The 20336-nt window shown below is 44.8% G+C and overlaps 1 protein-coding gene, 1 long non-coding RNA gene and 1 other non-coding gene across 4 annotated transcripts; 2 read left to right on the top strand and 1 right to left on the bottom strand.

The window, feature by feature from the left end:
* The first annotated feature begins 1184 nt into the window (after nt 1-1184).
* Nucleotides 1185-16142, top strand: Zbed3 (zinc finger BED-type containing 3). Of its 2 annotated transcripts, none has more exons than XM_055598441.1 (2): nt 1185-1599; nt 14961-16142. In XM_055598441.1, exon 2 carries the CDS (start codon nt 14975-14977, stop codon nt 15665-15667), a length of 693 nt encoding a protein of 230 aa, XP_055454416.1. In that variant the 5' UTR covers nt 1185-1599; nt 14961-14974; the 3' UTR covers nt 15668-16142. The 2 variants fall into 2 exon arrangements, with proteins under 2 accessions (XP_055454416.1, XP_055454417.1); XM_055598442.1 differs by lacking the exon at nt 1185-1599 and adding an exon at nt 1921-2132.
* On the top strand, nt 10635-10774 carry LOC129670059 (small nucleolar RNA SNORA47). Its single transcript, XR_008719117.1, has one exon. It is a non-coding gene; the product is annotated as a small nucleolar RNA SNORA47 (small nucleolar RNA).
* Nucleotides 16100-18570, bottom strand: LOC129670043 (uncharacterized). The gene is made up of 2 exons (XR_008719115.1): nt 18458-18570; nt 16100-16774 (listed from the first exon to the last, which is right to left on the bottom strand). It is a non-coding gene; the product is annotated as an uncharacterized LOC129670043 (long non-coding RNA).
* Nucleotides 18571-20336: the final 1766 nt, after the last annotated feature.

A 20336-nucleotide genomic window follows, 5' to 3' on the forward strand; every position in this document is an offset into this window, starting at 1 on the left:
CCAAAGCAGCTAGCATGAATTGTATAACTTACAAAATAATTTCTTGTTTCTTTTATTTTTTATATGTTTGCTTATTGTCTGTGATGGAAGTTCTGGTTTCTTTGTATATTATGCAAACATGATCCCAAGTGTGGGATTTTAGTTGAGCTATAGTTTGCCCACACTTGTTAATTGTCACGTGTGGAGCATGATCTTTGCCAGCTGGTAACGGCCTTCCATGTGTGGCACAGGGAGGGGCATGGTCTAGGACTCTTAGAGTATAAATATGAGAGCTAAGAAAGAGACTGTGGCATTCGGTGTTGGTGTGTGGTGTGGAGCAGTTTGGAGAGACCAGAGACGGTTTGGAGCAGACAGATGGGGAGAAATGCTTTGGGGCACAGCAGCATGGAGGAGCTTGCTAGCTGCGTCTTCATTTGATGGAGATTGGTATAGAGCCTAAAAAAACCCACTGAACCCTAACTAGCTGGGCCCCCTCTCCCACTAACCTTTTTCTCTCCTACTTAAAGTTGGGGGTTTGGAGGGAAGGGAGGTAGAGGCCTAAACACCCAAATGAAGGAGAGTTTTTAAAAGACCGCTGCAGGTGTAGCCTAGCTAGCAAGGCTTCAGCCCCATTCTTCATGTGACTTTGTGAGCAGAGCGGTATGTGGGCTGAAGAGATGCCTCAGTGGGTAAGAGCAGGTGCTGCTCTCCCGGAGGATTCAAATTCCATTCCCAGCCCTCCTCAGGTGGCTAGCGAACACCTCCAACTTCAGTCAGTACGGGCTCTTCTGCACTACGCCCTCTTCTGGACGCCACTGACGCCGCGGCCCACAGGCACAGACCCACGACCCCTGCCACCCAAACACACCAAATTCAAACACAGCGAACTAGTGCAACTTTCTAATGAAAAAATAAAGGGCCGAAAATGTGCCAGCTGTGCATAAGAGGGAGCCGGTACACCTAGGAAGTCGGCAAGTCCCTTCTTCAGGACTGTTTGTAGACTGGAATCTACACGGTGGTAATATTTACGGGGCTGGAACAGCGAACGGCCCACAACAGGAATTGCCCTCAAGCTGCGAGGCCCCAAGGCGCTCTCTGCATCGGCCCGCAGACCCTGAAAAGGTTCGTCTTCGCAGCTGGAGCGCGGAATACAGCCGTGTAAACCAGCCGCCGCTGACAGAGCATCGTCAGGACAAGAGTGGTAGCCCATGGTGGCGTTTTGGGGACACCTTTTCCTCCCTAGACCTTGATGGCAGAAACTTCTGACTTGCGTCACCTCAGAGGCCGTAGACGAGCCGGGCGGCGCGCCCCGCTTAGGCCCTGGACCAGCTGACTTGGAAGGTGAACGCGGACGTTTCCAGCATCCCTGCGCTGTGGCGCCACTTAGACACTCCCGCAGGCCTCCACCCTCCACACTCTCCTTCACCCCGCTGCTCTAACCCCTCACCGACCGGAAGGTCTAGCGGGCCTCCCCGGCGTCCAGGCCACGCGTCACCGCCCCCCGGGCGCCCCCAGACGCGGGAATCGGGCTCTGTGTCTTTAAGGGGGCAGCGGCGCCTTCCGTCGGGACAAAATGTCTGCGAGGAGCCGGGAGGCGAGGGGCGAGCGGCCCGGCGTCCGGTGAGCGGCGGGGGCCGGGGCCGGCGGGGACGCCCGCGGCCTGGGCGTGGCGGGGCGCGGGGGCCGGGGACCGCGGGGCCTCGGGGCGAAGCGCCGGGCTGCGGCGGGCTCCTGCGGGGACGCCTCCACCCGGGCTTGGCGGAGAGGCCTGCCCGCCTCCAGGGCCGCCCCGGGGGAGGTGGGGAAACATCCCACAAAGCTGCCTCGGGGAAGCCTGACTGAGCCCGGCCTGTGGCCCTGCCAGGAGCGTCTGGCGCTGGCTGGGACTTGGCTAACGTTTTCCACCTCTGTGCGTGTGCGTGTGTGTGGTGTGCGTCTGTGTGTGCGCGCGCGGGGGGAGAAAACCGGTGTAAACCAGAACCTCGTCCTCCGCCAGACAGAAACAAAAGAGTTTCCTGATGCTTTCCTAGCACACTGGAGCCGAGGCTGTGCAAGCCTTGGGTGGCCCTTCCCAAAGCTTTACTGCTGAACAGGATGGGATGTTTCCTTAGTCGGAACAAAAAACTACATCTCTGGGATTGCCGAGCTCAAAGGTGAGGTCTTTAGAACAGCTGTTGAAGAATTGGTTTCATAAGTTGAAACAATGAGTGGAGTGTTGTGCCTGATCCTCTCCCAATTCGCTTGGTTTTTCCAGACAGGGCCTCGGCTGTCCTGGAACTCACTCTGTAGACCAGGCTGGCCTCGAACTCAGAGATCCACCTGCCTCTGCCTCCTGAGTACTGGGATAAACGGCATGAGCCATCACCATCTGGCCTGCTTTTTGGTTTTTGCTTATTTTAAAGACAGGGTCTCACCATGGATCCTCGGGTGATCTGGAACTTGCCGGTGTAGACTAGGCTGGCCTAGATCTCACAGAGAGTGCCCCGCCTCCTGCTGACTCCTGTACTAGCTTATTAATGCACCTTCGGGCCTCCAAAATAGTTAGAGGAAAGTGATAATAAATGGCATAGGAAATTATGTAAAAGGACCAAGAGTCCAAACCAGGTAATTCCCAACTTAAAAATATTTTAAGTTACAAAGCTATATACATCTCTGTGTGTGTGTGTGTGTGTGTGTGTGTGTGTGTGTGTATACAGATGTATATACGTGCATATATGCATATATTAAACTAATGCGGCGCTGAGCTGAAATAAAGGTCCCCTTTAGGGCATAGTGCTTTATAATTTTTATTTTACAGTGCATTGATAGCGTGCTTTGCCTTTTAGCTAATGGGAGAAATAGCTGAGAGTTCAGCTTAAAGCATTCAGGTTTCATCTTTGCTTCACTAATAGCTATGGGTCCAGTACTTTTTAAAAAATCAGTCCATGTATAACCTTTTTCTAATGTTTTCACATTCAACCCTTTATTCATAACACATTTACACTTTGCAGTCATTTTTACTGACTTTTTAAGATGATTTTTTTTTTTTTGGTGTTATTTGGCCTGTCTGAGTAAGCATTTTTTTCATTAATTTATTCACTTTACATCATTTCATTATTCACTTTACATCCTGCTCTCAGCCCCCCTTTCTCCTCCCAGTCCCCCCTCCCCCACTCTCCCCTCTCATCCTCATAGAAGGGGGAGGCCCCCATGGGACCTCCATGCTGCAGGACTAGGCGCATCCTCTCCCACTGAGGCCGGACAAGGCAGGCCAGTTAGGGGAGCAGGACCCAAAGGGAGGCATCAGAGTCAGAGGACCCCACTCCAGTTGTTGGGGTATCTGCATGGAGACCAAGCTGTGTATCTGCTCATATGTGCAGGGATGCTAGGACCAGCCCATGCGTGCTCATTGGTTGATGGCTCAGTCTCTGTGAGCCCCATGGGCCCAGGTAGGTTGACTCTGTAGGTCTTCTTGTGGAGTCCTTGACCCCTCCAGCTCCCTCAATCATTCCCCCGGCTCTTCCATAGGATTCCTCGAGCTCTGCCTAATGTTTGGCTGTGGGTCTCTGCATCTGTTTCCATCAGCTGCTGGGTGAAGCCTCTCAGAGGAGTTATGCTAGGCTCCTGTCTACAAGCACAGCAGAGTAACATTAACATTGTCAGGGATTGGCTCTCTCTCATGGAGTGGGTCTCAAGTAAGGTCTTTGGTTGACTATCCCTCAATCTTTGCTCCATCTTTGTCCCTGCACATCTTGTAGGCAGGACAAATTTTGGGTGGAAGATTTTGTGAGTGGGTTGGTGGCCTCGTCCCTCCACTGCATGTCCCACCTGGCTACAGAAGGTGCCACTTCAAGGCCAGATTCCCCACTGCTAGGAGTCTCAGCTAAGTCATCCCATAGGGCCTTCCCTAGCCCAGGTTTCTGGCACATCCCAGAGATGGCCCCCCACGTCCGATTTCTGTTCTCTCACCTGGGACCCTCTGTCCCCCACTTTCCCTACTCCTAATCCCTATCCCTGTGCCTCTCCCAATCCCCTCTTCCACTCAGTTCCCTCTCTCCATCCACCACCAATGCCTATTTTGTTTCCCATTCTGAGTGAGATTCAAGCAGAGCCCCTTGGAGCCTTCTTGTTACTTAGCTTCTTTAGATCTGTGGCTTGTGGCATGGTTATCCCATAATTTGTGAATAAGAGCCGCTTATCAGTGAGTATATACCATGCATGTTTTTTTGGATTTGAATTACTTCACTCAGGATGATATTTTCTAGTTCCATACATTTTCCTGCAAATTGCATGATGCCCCTATTTTTAATAGCTGAACAGTATACTATTGTGTAAATGTACTATATTTTCTTTATCCATTCTTCGGATGAGGGACATCTAGGTTGTTTCCAGATTCTGGTTATTATGAATAAAGCTGCTGTGAACATAGTTGAGCAAGTGTCCTTGTGGTATGGTGGAGCATCTTTTGTGTATATGCTCAGGAGTGGTATAGCTGTGTCTTGAGCTATAGCTATTCCCAGTTTTCTGAGAAAGTGTCAGATTGATTTCCACAGTGGTTGTACAAATTCTCACTCCCACCAGTAATGGAGGAGCAGTCCCCTTTCTCCACAACCTTGCCAACATGTGCTATCACTTGAGGTTTTGATCATAGCCATCCTGGCCAGTGTAAGATGGAATCGCAGAATTGTTTTGATTTGCATTTCCTAAAACATTTCTTTTTATTTGTTGTTTGTGTGTATACCCTCACCTCCCGTGCTGCATGTCCCTGTATGTGAGGGTGCCTGTGGGAAACAGAGAGTGTCCGATTCCACAGAGCTGGAGTACAGGAAGTCAGGAGTACTTGGACCTGCAGGCTGGAAATGGAATTCTGGACCCCTGGAAGAGCAGCAAGTGCTCTTAACCACTGAGCCATCTCTCCATCCCCGTTTCCAGCTTTTAATTTCATTTATGCCTTCAGGCTAATAATTACAGACAAATTTTTCTAGTTGTCTGGCTCTATTTATACATATATGAATACATGGCAGGAAACTAATAGGTAAGCCAAGCTGGACAGATCACAGGTGAGTGGACTGGAGTTTCCCGGAACTTCAACTGCCAAAGCTAATTACTCAATTATTCTGTTCTGCTTTGGTTTAAACCACTATTAGGTGAAGTAAATGAAAGTGCGATTAGTGTTTCCACATAATCTGTGAATTTCATAATAATGTCAGTTTCTCGTGTTAGATCCAGGCTCAATCAACACATACCTGTTTATTACTCTGCCTGGCAAACCCAACTGACATGATTAGCCTTGACTGCAGAAGGACAAACAGGACTGTTTCTCACTTGTTATTTTGCTTTGAGAACATTTCCTGGTTTGTTGGCCACTGGCCTACCCAGTTATTATGTGTGCAAGCATAAGCATAAAATAATAAATTTTCATAGGTGCTTTGTAGTGACCATATGTATTAAACAAAGCAAGGTGGCTCTGAAATAAAGGTGTGTTTCAAATCAGAAGGCTTTAGAATGAATGAAAAAGAAATGAGGACATGATGTCCCCGGGTATGCTTAAGGAGGCTTATTGTAGATTTAAGCCAGAGGCATCTGGAAGGGTTCAAACTGAAGGGAGCCACGGGGGACCGGGGGGAGAGAAAAGAAAAGGGAGGAGGGGCTAAGAGCCAAGAGCAAGCCCAGAGGGCAAGAGGCCTAGAGACTAAGGAGCCAAATGGCTGAAGCCCAGCCCCAGGGCTGGAGTGTTGTTGGGGAAGCAGAGAGACCAGCCAGCAGCCAGTCTTTCCTCTCTGATATGTGTGAAATAGGCACCTCAGCTGTTTGTCCTGAATCTGAGACCTTACAGTTTTGTTTGCTTTCTTTTCTTCCTTTCTTTTTTCTTTCTAATTCCATTTATAGGGGCTGGAGCTCAGTGGTAGAGCACTTGCCTAACCTGTGTGAGACACTGGGTTCAGTCTCCAACAGTGCGTGTGTGTGCTTGCGCGTGTGCACACACACACACATAACCACAACCAACAAAAGAATTAGTAAAAATGATGCTTCTTTGCCAATAGTGGAAGTGTCTGCCTGTCTCACGACAAATTTTATAGTCATGCATATACATGTGTACATATATATAGTCATACATATAGTGTATAAGACCATATTTAAAAGTCTAAAAAAGCTCTACATTTACTTGGTTATAATGTGTAGGTGCCCGTGTGTGTAGAGGTCAGAGGATAGTCTCTGAGAGGTCTCTCCTTATACTGTGTGAGTCCCAGTGTTCAAACTCAGGGCATCAGGCTTAGGGACAGGTGCCTCTACCTGCTGAGCCCCTATTTCCAGGTTTTAATGACTCCCTTCAGCCTCTGTGTTGGGACTGGGGAGTCATACAGAGGACTCTGGTTTAACCTGATAGGCTACTAGTACATCTATGAGAATAGACTCAAAAGCAGGGGTGATGAATGGGAGTCTGTTATCTCCCACAGATATTGGCTTATCACTCCTTCTCAAGAGTGTGCCCCAAATGAAGCTTGGCCACAGGAGCTTTAGAGGTGTGGTGCCAAGGTGGCATTCTCCCCGTGCCAGGCAGCTTAACACTGACTTTGTCACCCTGCACCTTCGCCTGGAAATTGGACTCAAAACTTTTCATTGCTGAGTTGATTTTATCCTAGCAGTACTTTTATGTAGCTTGAATGTGCTTAAGTTTAAAACAGGAACTAGGAGCCTTGGTTACACACTGATGGAGAACTAGGAGCCTTAGTTATACGCTGACATAGTAGAACTCTCTTTGGAGCCAAACACTGATCTGATTTCAACCAAGGAATTGCCTTTGTCATTGGGAACATTTCTTCCTCCCTGCCCCCCGGATGGTGAGTTACCTGAAGGCAGAGGTCCTTGTGGACCCTGAGAGGTGCACAGTGAACATTTAGACAAGAGAGTTGGATGGAATAAATAGCCATAAACCAAAATAATCTCATCTTTAGGCACCTTTGTGCCAGTTCTTAAAGGTGTTTAAGGAAAAATTGAAAGGTGTTCCCGTTTTTATTTTCTTTCTGCTAGCTACACACATAATAGTGGCTCTATGTTGTTAGCTGGCACTTGATAAGGCAGGTGTGGGCATCACCCAGCTTAGGCCAGCCCACCTTCCTGTAGGTCCCTGGGCCTGCCTGATGAGCCACCTATTTCTGTGTGAAGGTTTGTTTAGGAAGTGAAAATAAATCTGAGGAGCAATGGTTGTGTGTTGGTATAATGTTCTTGTGGAATGTATACAGTTTATCCTTGTTTATTCAAATGCTGATTTCTCTACCCCACCATCTGGTGTCAGTCGGACATTGCATTAGGGTTGAAAAGAAAAAAAGGGGAATACAGGGATATCTTATAGGAATAACAAGACAAAAGGTAGATTATTGAATCTACTCAACTTAAAGCTTTATTTGTTCTCAAATAAGGTTGTTTTTAACTCCGGTGTAGGATTTTGTATAATGATGCAAAAATAAGTCTATTTTTAATACATTGGTAAATTTTAGTATTTTGATACAAATTCAAGGTTACTTCCAATACTTTTAAACTGCTACTACAAACTGTTTAGGGTATTAGGTAATGAAAGTTAATTGCTAGTTCATCAACTCATAGTCATGTCAGACACTAGTCTAATCTATCACAGGAGTATATATCCTAGGTTTAACAGACACATTATTTTAGACAGGTCGATTACATAAAGATAGGTAAGTCTTCAAAACTTCAGAGACCTAAGAATATGGCATTTAAAAATGTCTTTATTATTTTAAAGATTCTTTGACAATGAGACAGGTCATCTCCTGGCAGCACCCCACCTACCTCAAAGATGATGATGAGCATTGAAGAACCTCCATATGGAGATGGTTTCAAATGTGGCAAACGAGCCATCCAGGCAAAAAGAAAATGCCCTCCTCACAACAGACAGAATTCTGCCAAAAATGGGCAAGCTTAAATGCAGGACAAGTTGACTGCCAAACTTTGCCAAGACAGGGTAAGCAAGTCCTAAATAGTTCCTGCTTCACATATATGTCTGTCAAATATACTGAGCCAGAAGGCTAAAGATGGTGCTTTAACAATATAGAGAGTTATGGGTGACTGTTCAGGCAGCAAACTGTCTCTGTCAATTTTTATTTTTTGGAAGCTGCTAACATGCACTTCCTATTTACTCAAGTAACTAATTTTATTCCTTCTCAAGTCTCTGGTAGGGTTGAAGACCAAATAGATATATTTGCACAATTAAGCTTAAGTTGTTTAGAATTTAAGAAAATGTTTTTATATAGGTAATACCAACAAGGATAGAAGTTAATTTAGGTATAGAACTCTAAACTTGTCAAGATACTTTCAGATACTTTCTCCTAAGTTGCCAAATACATATGGACTGGACATTGCACATGTAAATCTTACCTAATAGTTTTCACAACTGTTTTATAATTATTATTGTATTAAAAGAAAAGGAGCCTTTTATTGGACTTAAAGGGGGAAATGTTGGTATAATGTTCTTGTGGAATGTACACAATTTACCCTTGTTCATTCAAATGCTGATTTCTCTACCCCACTATATGGTTTCAATCCTGACATTGCATTGTGATGCTTATTCTAAGCATCAGCTGTCTCAAGTTTGTGTAAACATGCCACCATTTATTCCCTGTATTTTCAATAAAACAACCAGCGAATGCTGTGCAATGGAGAGTTTAGAGTGGGACATCCTGGTCCAGAGGGGAGGAGAAGGAAGTGAGTTGGAGAGGTAGGAGAGCAAAGATTGGCAGGGCAGGACTTGGAACCATGAGGAGAGATAAACCGGACCTAAGATATGAGTAAAAGCAAGTATAATAGAGAAACTCTGAATGGGAGGAAACTATGCGGGCTTGGAGGTTTAGGATGGAGTAACTATTGCCCAGCATTGTGCTCTAGGTTAATTAAATAAATCCTAGTCTCTGTGTGGTGATTTGGGTTTACAGCTGGTTTAGGAACAAACACTGATTAACTAAAAGATAAATCAAATATAAATATTACTAACCAACAACAGTTGTGGCTCTCTGATCTTTCTGCTTTGTTTTTGGCATTATGACTCTTTTAGAGATTCTTCCATTTTGAATGTCCACCGGAAATACAACACTGCTTTTCAACCACTAAAATCTCAGTGTAGGGGCGTCTGAGCACTAGCCGCTCCTCTGTATTAAATTTGCATGGTGCTGGGGAGTTGGACAGCCCCTATCTCTGCCGCCCTTTAGAAGCACTTAGTCTTCATCAGGGAGCTGCACCTAAAGCAGGTGCAGCCAGGAGGCTGCTCTGTGGCAAGGAGAGGAGCAGGTTGAGTCCCTTTCATCCTCTCTTCCTGTGGGCACAGAATCTGCTGCTTGAGCAAGGCACGGGAGCCATGCTGTACTGGTCGACCCTGTATACTTGCTTTCTCCCTCCAGATGGCAACAGCCTGTCCTTGTGGATCCTAAGTGTCTTAGCAAGGCATTGCCCTTTGCACTGTCTCAAGCCTCCTCAAGTAAGGTCTGTGCCCACCTGAGATGCCCAGGGGTTGTTCATTAAAAGTTACTTTTTCCTTACATGTAGATTTTGCTACATACATGTTTTGTGGTAAGCCATAGGCATGTCCCCGTATGCTTTCTTAGAGTTTTCTTTGGCTTTTGTGTGTAATACTTTCTCTTCCCCTATCTCTCCTGTCACCTTACAGCTCAGCCTGTAGTGTCTCCTTATTTGTTCTAACCTAAATCTGTGGAGATGGTTCCGTATAGTTCTGGATGCAAGTGGGAGCCATTCAGTAGAATCCATACTTTGAATTTTGACACTTGATCTTTGTTGGCCAGTAGCACACAGCACAGGCAGCTGGGCAGGGCTGTGCAGGTGCTTAGGAGGCCCTTAGGAGCCTTGCAGTCATAAGAGGAAGCAGCTGCTGCTCTGGAACGCACTGTGGTGCTCCACTGTGGGGCTTGGTAGGCTAGCTACAACTGATGGTTCATTAGGATGCAACTGCGTCGTGATTAGAGAACATCTGTGTCTTTACAACGCTACAGTGACCTGGTAGTATCTAGAAATGATGGGATTTTTATATACACTTTACAACATCTGCCCCAAGAGCTTCCTCTAGAACATCTGGAAGATTTTTTGTCCTTTCAATGAGTGCATAATATTCCCTGTTGCAAACAGACATTATATTCTCAGCTATGGTCCCCACTCTAAACAACAATGAAGCAAACATGAAGAACCTTTAGTTCTACAGAATAGAAATCTCAGCTGTTTTTAAACGAATGCAGAAAGTTCCAGGTGGCCTCCCTCACAGCGATCAGACCTTTAGTAGGAAAGTGAGGGTGCCCTGCTTTCCGCCTCCTTCTGGACTTCAGAGTTATGCCTGCCCACCTTGGTTCTGGTAGTGGGTGGAAAATGACACCTCATTCTTGCCCTCATGGCAGTTCCCAGAACAGAATCGCTTTTCCACAGACATTGAATTGGCCCTGAGGTCTTTTGCCTGCTCAGGTTTCTGCCTAGTTTCCTATTGGATTACTTGCTTTTTAAAAGTCTCCTTGTAAGAACTCTTGGTATGCGCTGTTGTGATGAGGAGTTCCACAGCTACATGGGTGAAGCAGAAATTAATTCGGGCCGTACAACAGGGCTGGAGCGGTGTTCCACCCTGGACATAAAGTCCTATCACATGGAGCCAGAATGCAGTCCACTATTGGAGGACTGAGAAGGTGGGGCAGTTCCGTTCCGTGCTGCTGTCCATTGGTTAAGACCTCCGACAGTAAAGGGCTGACCAGAAGGATGCCCCTCCCTCCTTGGCACCGTGGAGGGGCATTGCTGTGCTGGCCCACATTTGGAGTGTAGCCTGTTCCTGGCTCCGGTGAGGAACACAGTACAGAACCCGTGCTCTCCTGCTTGACCCATCTTAACTCCCCAGCAGACGGCACACGTGCCTGGTGCCCCTCTCAGCATCCCAGGACTTACAGGAAGCCCAGCTCAGGGCTCACAAGGATGTAAAAAGCCTGACAGTAATGGGTCACCTCTGGCACTGTTAGAGGTGCATGAGCAATGGGGACCCTGAGCCCTTGGCCCATGAAAAAGATCTGCAGGCCCCTGGGCCTGTCAACGGTGAAGCAGTAGTCATTTTAAAACTTAGGAAACAGATTCACTATAATAGTATACCATCACTTCCCATGTCTAGTAATTAAAAAGAGCCCAGAAAGGATAGAGTCAAGGCAGGAGGAAACGGTATTCTTAACAACAGGTAAGGTATAAAAATTAGATAAACTGTTTCTAATACTAAAGTCATGTTCTGTTTACTCTAGAGTAACATTTGATCAGCATGAGGAGACCTGGGGTTCACTGTGGCATTTTCATGCATACATGTATCTCTCCCCACTTGGGGTTTGGGGGTTTTGTTGTGTTAGTTTTTTTTGCCCCCTCACTCATCTTGAGCTGGTCTCCTTTCTCCCCTAAATGGTTCTTCCTTCTGTTCCTGTGACATGATGTCAGCCTTTCTTGTCCCTTCCCTAGCCCATTAAACTCTTTCTCTGCTGTCTCCATCCCTGTCCCACACAGATGCATACATTTGTATATAACTTCAATCTACATTCTGTATCTGAGGGAAAATGTGACTTTTGTCTTTCTGAGTCTGGCTTATTCCCTTTACATACAGCTCTCCAGTTTCATCCATTTTCATTGAGGGTCATAATTTCACTTTTTATGTATATTACGTGCCCCTTATCTATTCGTCTATTAACAGACACCGAAGCTGATTCCACATCTTTCTTAAAAATGCTTTACTTATTTTTAGTTATGTGTATATGGGGGGAGCGTTTAAGCAACCTAGAACTGGAGCTATAGGTATTTGTCACTTGACATAGGTGCTGGGAACTGAACTGCGTTCTCTGCAAGAGCAATGTATGCCATTAGCTGATAAGCCATCTCTTTAGCCCCTGCTTCCACATCTTGACTATTATGAATAGTTCAGCAATCAGCATACATGTGCAAATATTTTTTTGCTATGCTGGCTTTGAATTGTTCAGGCATATATACTCATGTGATACAGATAGATCATTTTTGTCATCTGCAACTAGAAATAATTTGACTACTTCTTTTCCTGTTTGTATCTTTTTTTTTCCTTTCTTCTTCTTATCTTACTGCCCTAGATAATACTTTGAATACTGTATTAAACAAGAGCAGAGAGAATGGGCACCCTGTCTTGTTATTTATTTTAGAGAAAATGCTTTGTTTTTCTCTATTTGAATAATATTGACTGCTGTTTTGCCCGATATAGTAATAATGATTTAACATGTAATCAGTAAGTGTAACAGCATACATAAATAGGCCTAAGGACAAAAGAAACAGGATCATCTCAATAGGTTCAGGAAAGACCTTTAAGAAGGTTCAGTATTCCTTCACCATCAAAGCCTTGAAGAAATGAGGGATCAGCAGAGCATACCTCAGAACCCACTGCAGTCAGGGAGATTGGTCTGTAGTTCTCTTTCTTGTGTCATTATCTGGCCTTGGCATTGGGTAATGCTGTCTTTGCAGTTTAGTAGCATTGCTTCTTTTTCTGTCTTATGAAGGAGTTTTGAGGTGCATCCTGCATTAGCTTCTTTTAAACATTTGGCAGAATTCAGCAGTGACTCTACCTTTCTTTGTTGGGAGACCTCAATGCTATTACCTGTCATAAAGCTGTTTAAATTGTGTATATCCTCCAGACTTTCATTTTGGTAGGTCATTTGCAGCTGGAAATTTACCCATTCCTTCTGGATTTTAAAGTACTTGAGAAAACATCTTCAAAATACTTGCTAGTCTCTTAGACTTCGTTAGGATCTGTTGTAAATCCTTCAGTTTATTTATCCCTAGTTTTATAAGTTGGCACATCCTCTCATTATTTTGGTTAGATTGGCTATGTAGTTGTCATTTTGAGGTTGGTTTTTGTTTGTTTTCAAAGAACTGAATTTTTAATTTTTATTTATTATTCATTATTTATTTATTATTATTAGTTTACATTTCATTCATTTATGTCCCTGGCTGGATAGTTTTCTGCTGTCTACTCCTTTGGTGTTTGATTTGTTGTTTCTGTAAGACCCGGGTTGCATCTGTAGCCTGTTTATTTGTGACCTGTCTGGATTTTTAAGTCAGCATGCATAGTTATAAACTTTCCTCTTCAAGTTCCACCTCAGCAGCACCCCACAGATGCTAGTGAGTTCTGCTTTTATTTTTAAAAATCTCCCTCAGTTTTTCAAGACTCGCTGTTCATTTAAAAGAAAATGTGTGGTCTGCTTTTTTAATGTATAGGCAACTCTTGCTGTTGATTTCTAGATCACCTGTGCTATGATCTGGTAATGCCTTTGTATTCACTAAGACTTTCTTTGAGGACTATAGAGAGACCTGTTTTAGAGAGGGTTCCATGGCCATTGAAAAGATCTTTTGGGTGGATATTCTCATATAACTATAATTTACAGTATGATGCAACTCTGAAATGTCTTTGATCTTTTAGTTTAGATGTCCTGTCTGGAGATGGGATTGGGTACTGAAAGCATCTGCTATTTTTATTATGTCAGGACATTTCTAGCCTTTTATGGCCATTATGTTTTATAAAATTGGGAACCCAAATCTTTCTCCATATAACACACACACACACAGACGCACGCACGCACGCACGCACACACGTACCTTGTACATATACAGATGTTGTATTTCCCTGGTCTTCAGTTCTATTAATAAACTCTGTAATGGTAGTCTCTTCTGCTGCTCCCTCCAGACCTGACAGTTTGAGCAGTCACTGGCTGCCGCACTGAGCCTGGTTCTCCCTTGGCCGTGATGTTACCTGAGATAAGTCATCAGAGCTCAAGGAATCTAAGTGACTTTTGTTGTTGTTGTTTTGTTTTTAACTTTCAGAGAACGTTTGTCTAGATCCATACATTTACATTTGGTCTATTTCCGACTTGTTCGCTAAAGAACAAATGCCACCTTTTTACAGCTTCTTTTGGGAGGGCTTGGGGGAAGTCAGGGTTATTGTGTTGGGTGAGTTGTTTTCCTCCCGGAAAATACCCAGTCACTGGGCCTGTGGAATGCCCTTGCTGTGCAGTCTGACAGCCCAAGTTCAATCCCCAGAACCCATGGAAAAATGGAAGAACAGTGATCCCACAAGTGTGTCCTCTGATCTTCACACCCGTGCACACAGACATGCCCAAGACTCAGTCGTTACAGTAATGACACTGTGACTGGGTGCCTCTAGTGTAGCTACTTCAGCAGACAAAGCATTAACCATCGGTTTTCCTCCCGTCTCTTGTCTGGAAGTGCCAGACAAGCTTTCTACCTTCTAAATATTGAGAGGGGCCGTGTAATTAGGATGAACAATGAAGCAGACTATTTGTCTTGGGTACCTATAAAATTCTCGGGGGGAAAAACCCTAGACAAGCGTTCACTAGTCATTTTCCTGCTAACTTAGGCTGCTCCACTTGATTTCTTGTGGGTCTGTGTGTCCTACAAACTCCAAGATCATCCTGAATTGTCCTGTACATACATGTGTTTCTACTTTGGAACCTGGTTGGTTGGGAACCTCCAGGCAATAACCAGGACCTCAAGATCATTGAGACCTGGCCTACCATTTAACTTAAAGACAAAAGTGCAAGGCTCTGCGTTACAACCTGCTAGTTCCTAAAATGTGCACATTTTCAAAGTATGGTCACTTTTCTTACAAGTCCATTGCTCTAATTACCACACCCAATTTGTGGTGTTTGGGATCAAACCCAGGCACTGTGCATGCTGGGCAAGTTGCCTCTCCAGCCCTTAGCTCAGTTTCTACAGAGATATTAGTTCTTCAGAAGAGAATGCTTACCACAAGAAGGGCTAGATGTTCCTAACAGGTTGTTTTTGGTTTTGTTTTGTAGCCATTAACTAATGCTGAGTATTAAGGAGAGGGGGAAAAACATACCCACAAGGTTTGTCCTCGGCTTACGTTTAGAGGATCTGTGTGTATATAATAATGATTACTTTGTTCTTTATCTCCCCACCTCCCCTGGATGCAGACACTGCAGAAGGAATGAGGAGTGAAGAGCCCTTGGAGACCATGGAAGACAGCTGGAGGCCAGATGACACTGCAGGGCAGGGTGGCCCCTGTCCCGCGCTGGCGCCCGCCGCTCCCGGCCACCTGGGGGCGCCGTACTCCGAGGCCTGGGGATACTTCCATCTGGCCCCAGGTCGGCCCGGACACCCGTCGACCGGCACCTGGGCCACCTGCCGGCTGTGCGGGGAGCAAGTGGGCGGCCACCCCGGCTTCCAGGCGTGGACGGGGGCGCTGTGGCGGCACCTGAGCGGCGCGCACCTGCGGGAGCTGGAGAAGAGCGCCGCCCGCAGCTCGCCGCCGGCTGTGCCCTGCCCGCCGCCCGGACCCGCCACGGCTGCCGAGGGTGACTGGGCACGCCTGCTGGAGCAGATGGGCGCGCTGGCCGCACGGGGCAGCCGGCGCGAGCTGGAGCTGGAGCGGCGCGAGGCCATCCTAAGGCAGGCCGAGCGCGCGCTGGAGCGCAGGCGCCGGGCTCTGCGGCAGGAGGAGCGCGCCATGGCGCAGGCGCGCCGCCAGCTTCAGGCCGAGCGCCAAGCACTGAGTGCGTGGATGCGGGAGCAGAGCCTCGATGCAGGGGTCCTAGAACCCCCTTCTCCTAGGCCTCCACTCCTCAAGGAGGACCCTGACAGGGATGTCCATGACAACGAGAGCACCAAAGTCCTGCTGTAGCGCCGCAGCTCCATGTGTAAACCTAATCATAGTCTGCTGAGGGCCAGGAGCAACCCCAATGACTTCTTCCGGTAGTCTGGTTTGGGTGCATGAAGATGCACCTTCCAGTAAGAGGAGTCCGTTCCAGCAACCTCCATGTAATGCCTTAAGACCGAAGGCTTTTTAAAGCCAGAAGGTTCTCTAAACACCAAAGACTCAGAACACCCCAAGCCTTAGAACACCCCAAGCCTTGCAGGGGAAGGGGTATGGAAATGAAGATAAGATTCTTTATTCAGAAATGGTCTGTTCCTTTCCTAATGAATGATCGTGTCCCAGCACCAAGTTCCAAAAAATGACCTTGAGTTTGATTGACTCCTAGCTCCTTACCTTCAGCATCTATGGACCCCTCCCCCAATTGGGCCAGTCCCAGAGAAACTCCTGTTTCGCTCCTCCCAAGGCCATGAGCATCTTTTTATTAAAATCATCTTTCCCTGGAGGACCCATTGACAGTACTGTTGTATAATCAGGCGGTAGGGGCACCGTGGTTGGCTTGCTACAAGGTGTACATAGCCACTGAGGAATCACAGGCCAACAGATCCGGTAATAAAGGAGGCTCATTGTGGGAACGGGGGAGGGAGTCTGGGGAAGGAGTAGAGTGAGTGAGCCATGAGAGAGGGCAGGGAGGGAGAGAGAGTGGGGACAAGACAGCCCAAGACAGAGAGCAAGGAAACAGGGAGAACAGAGAGATCAAGAGAGCAGGATAGCAGGTGGACCCTTTTATCTGGCACACACCTGGCGGCAGCAGGCTATGTCCCTGGGGCAGGTTAGTGGAATCACCGCTACGCTAACACTCCTCCCTTTTTGTTTAAAAAACCAAGGGTAGGAATAAAAACATTTGGGTTCTTTTGACTGCTTCCTGCAACGGCTTCTCTGGGGGCCCTAAAAAATTGGGATGCTAAGTCCTGAGAGAGCTGGCTGTTTCACTGCTGTCCGGGATCTGTGGGATCTCTGTGTCTAGAAAAGTGCAGGCCTGGCTAAGCAGTCTTCGAGGCTGGACAGGAGCACCTGTGGAGAGCTGCTTCCGAGCTGTCCTGGATACTGGAGGAAACACCTGGACTTGGCAGGATACTGGAAGAAACATGGGCAGAAGACAAAGTAGGTTAGGGAGAGAATCTTTTTCTTAGGTGTACATTTGAAACGTTTAGCCATGGTCTTGATGGTTGGAGGAGGGTGTCCCACCCTCTGAATGAACTAGGAAAAAGGTGGGAAACGTAGGCTGTTGTTTGACAGTACTTACATGGCGTCCGTTTGACCTGAGATGTGGACTTCCTGTAGCCTACAAGAATCTTTTGAAGTTTACAAAGGAGAGAAGTTTTACATGTTAGCACCACAATTGTTTGCAATCAGCAATGAAATACGCATTGTAGAAAAAGGCAGTAGGCGCACATCTCTATGTCATAGCATAGCAGAGACTTGGGAAACAATTTTGGATTAAAAGCATGAACGCTTTAAGGTGAGCTCAGGGAAAGCAGAAACCGTGCCATCCTGTGACACCTGTCCACAACACAGGTGTCCTAAGGCAAGCTCTGGGAGGAAGAGACCTCCCGTAGAGCAGAAGCTCATTTAATCTTGCTTTTCAGTATGATGACACATCATGAAAGAGGGATGACTTCCCTCTGTCCAGAAGACAGGATACACGAAAATTAAGCACAATGAGAAACACTTTTAAGTTTATACTTAAAAGACAAACCAAAGAAAGTTTTAAATCTCAAACTTCGGGTTTAGAAGCTATAATTGTCTGATCTCTAGCTGAGAAGCTACCATCGTTAGCTTAGCTGTCAATGTGATCAGAGACCTGAGAAGGATAAATTATAATCTGTTCTTTAAAACAAGGAAAATCCCAACAGTTCTATTTTACCAATAAAGACTCAGGAGCCAGATGCTGTGCTAGCTCAGAGAGGCAGAGAAAGCACCCAGCTGACCTTCCTTCTCAGCTCAAGTCTGGATGGAAAAAAAAACTCAAAAGGCTCACTAGCTCAAAGCCCAAAAAGCTACAGAGCTGAGATGCTGAAGCCTAAAGCCAGAGACTGAACTGAAAAGAAAGCCCTTACTTCTCCAAGCTGTCTCAAGAACCCCTCAATTCAAAGTCCCTTTTACTCTTTAATCCCTATCAGCTGGTTTACTCTGCCTCTTGACCTAGTAGTTAACTTTATTAAATCCAGTGTACTGAAAGCTTTTAGATTAAAGGTGTGCGCTAGGACTAAACTACTCCATTATCGCCAGTTTAAAATAAAGTTCTTGGATTAAAGGGGTGTGACAGGCTCAACCATACCAAAGAAACAGGGTTTTCAGTTCACAATTTTGTGATTTACAATGGGATCAAATATCCTGCAACATTCCCCCCCTTTTTAAGTAAAAGACTTTTTTTTTCTGACATCAATAAACTACTATCAGGTAAAAATTACATTCACAATGTCTAGTCGATATGTAATTGGTAACCTTGAGGAAGTATTCTATTTTGGTGAGTCCAAAGTTCTGTACCTAAATCACTTTGTATCAAAACTTACCTAAAACATCTTAAATCCTAAAGAACTTTATTGTAATTGTAAGATTATAACTATTTAGTCTTCAGCCCTATCAAAGACCCGAGAAGGATGAATATTATCTGAATAAACAGGAAGAACAGAGCAAGCAGCTTCCAAAACTATGGAAATGCTGGCTGCCTGGTCAGTTGGAGCATCATCTTCAGCTTTCTGGCTCAATATCCAACAGACTTTGCTGTGAAGCAGCTAAAATGAAGGACTTGCCTACCTTGTCCTTGCAAAGCTTGGCAGTCAACTTTCCTGCATCCAGTTTGTTCAGCATTCTGTCTGCAGTAGAAGCAAGGGCATTCCTTGCCCAAAGGCTCTCTTGCCACATAGGAAGCCATCTCCTCAAGAATTTTTTTTTTTTGATGCTCATCCTCTTCTTTGAAGTCGAAAAGGGGTGCTTCCAGGAGCTGATATTTCTCTTTGTGAAAAAATTATCAATCTTTCAATGCCATAACCTATAGATCCTGACGTTTTTTGAAGACAATCTATCTCTATATCTTGGTTACTTGTTGAAAGCTATATATTGACTTAGGAAACATCTGTGTTTAGCTAAAATAGTACCCAACACAACCACAAATTTGATTCACTATTAGTGTGCATTTCTTAATTATCTTAAACAGTTTCTATGAGTAGCTTTCAAAAGGACTAGAACTTCACATTGCATTATTAAGAATTACATAGGTACAATGCCATAACCAAACTATAACTTTAATTTTGTATCAATATGCAAATGGTCTGTACCAATGTAACCAATTAATATTAACTTTGTATCAATACACAAAGAGCTATAAGAGTAGATTCAATAATCTATCCCTTTTTCCTATTGTTCCTATATTATTTCTATATCCCCCTTTTTGTCTTAATAAAAAGAAATGATACAGTAAAACTATTTACAAATATTAAGCAATTTTTGCTAAGCTTTCCACAATGTCCAGCTTGGTTGTATTTGGCAATCTTAAAGATCAACTATTTTTAAGTTCAACATTCTGTGAAAGGTCATATGAACTCAGCATTTTGAATGTCCTAAGTAGTCTGTAGTCCAAAACCGATCTTTAGGTGGTGATTGTCAGCTCAGTGGAAATTCCAACTAGGCAGAACGTAACAATCAACTCAAAGGTGTCCATTGTCTTGTGCAGAACTAGGCAGCAGAGGAAACGTGGAGCAGTTTTTCTCCAGTGATGGTTGTTACACAGTCCAGGTGGTGGATTCGTCTTTGGTGGCCCCTTCATCTTCTTGTTAACCTAAAAGATTACTGTTAGAAGTGGTAGAAAACATAAACTTTTAAATACCATGTTCAGCAGCTCTCAGAAAGGATTGAGGACCATGATCTACTGAGTACATATGAGGTATACAAACTGTTCATAGTTACTTGCTTCAGACTCGAACCTGGAAACATGTATATGAAGCTTACTTCTAAAAGGAGTTAATAACTACTAATACCATGACAGAAAGTTTATAGATACATAATAATCATAGGTTTTGAGATAATATTCCTTAAAAAATTAGAGAGTCAAATGAAAACCAAAAAATTATGAGATCAGTGGCAGATGAACAATCCCTTATTTTTTGTTTTGCTGTGTCATACCAGGTAGCTCTTCTGATATGAGACAGATTTTGAATTTTCCTTAAACAAGCATGCATGGGTTTAGAGAAGAGAGAAGAGCCACACTGCAACCCCAAAGCCAGCTTTAATTTTTAATTGACTTGGGACTACATAAAGACCATTTGCCGCTTATGTCTGTAGAGGGCAGAAGAGACAAGATGGAGATGGGTGATAGCACTTAGCCAATTACTCTTTTACTTGTCACATTTTCTCTTGATAATCCATCCTTTTTATGAAGATGTTTCATTTGTCCAGTGGTCTCCAAATTCCTTAGATGCTTTTATTCTCCTGGAAAGATTAAAAAAAAAAACAAAAAAAAAACAAAAAACAACCCTGCCCCAACCCTACTCTGGAGGGTTTCTTTTTTGTTGGGTTATATCTTTCCTAGGACAAAATGCTTTTTGGTAATAGAAAAAGTATTATCACTCAATTAAAATTTTAAAAGTTCTTTTGAAAATTTGAAATTAAATATACCTTTATATATATGTCTATATAT

Source organism: Psammomys obesus, unplaced genomic scaffold (assembly GCF_907164565.1).
Source record: "Psammomys obesus unplaced genomic scaffold, mPsaObe1.curated_primary_1811, whole genome shotgun sequence".
NCBI classification, from domain to species: domain Eukaryota; kingdom Metazoa; phylum Chordata; class Mammalia; order Rodentia; family Muridae; genus Psammomys; species Psammomys obesus.

Bases quoted from the DNA above. Each gene is read 5' to 3' on its own strand.
- Zbed3 (XM_055598441.1), top strand. From the start codon at position 14,975: ATGAGGAGTGAAGAGCCCTTGGAGACCATGGAAGACAGCTGGAGGCCA.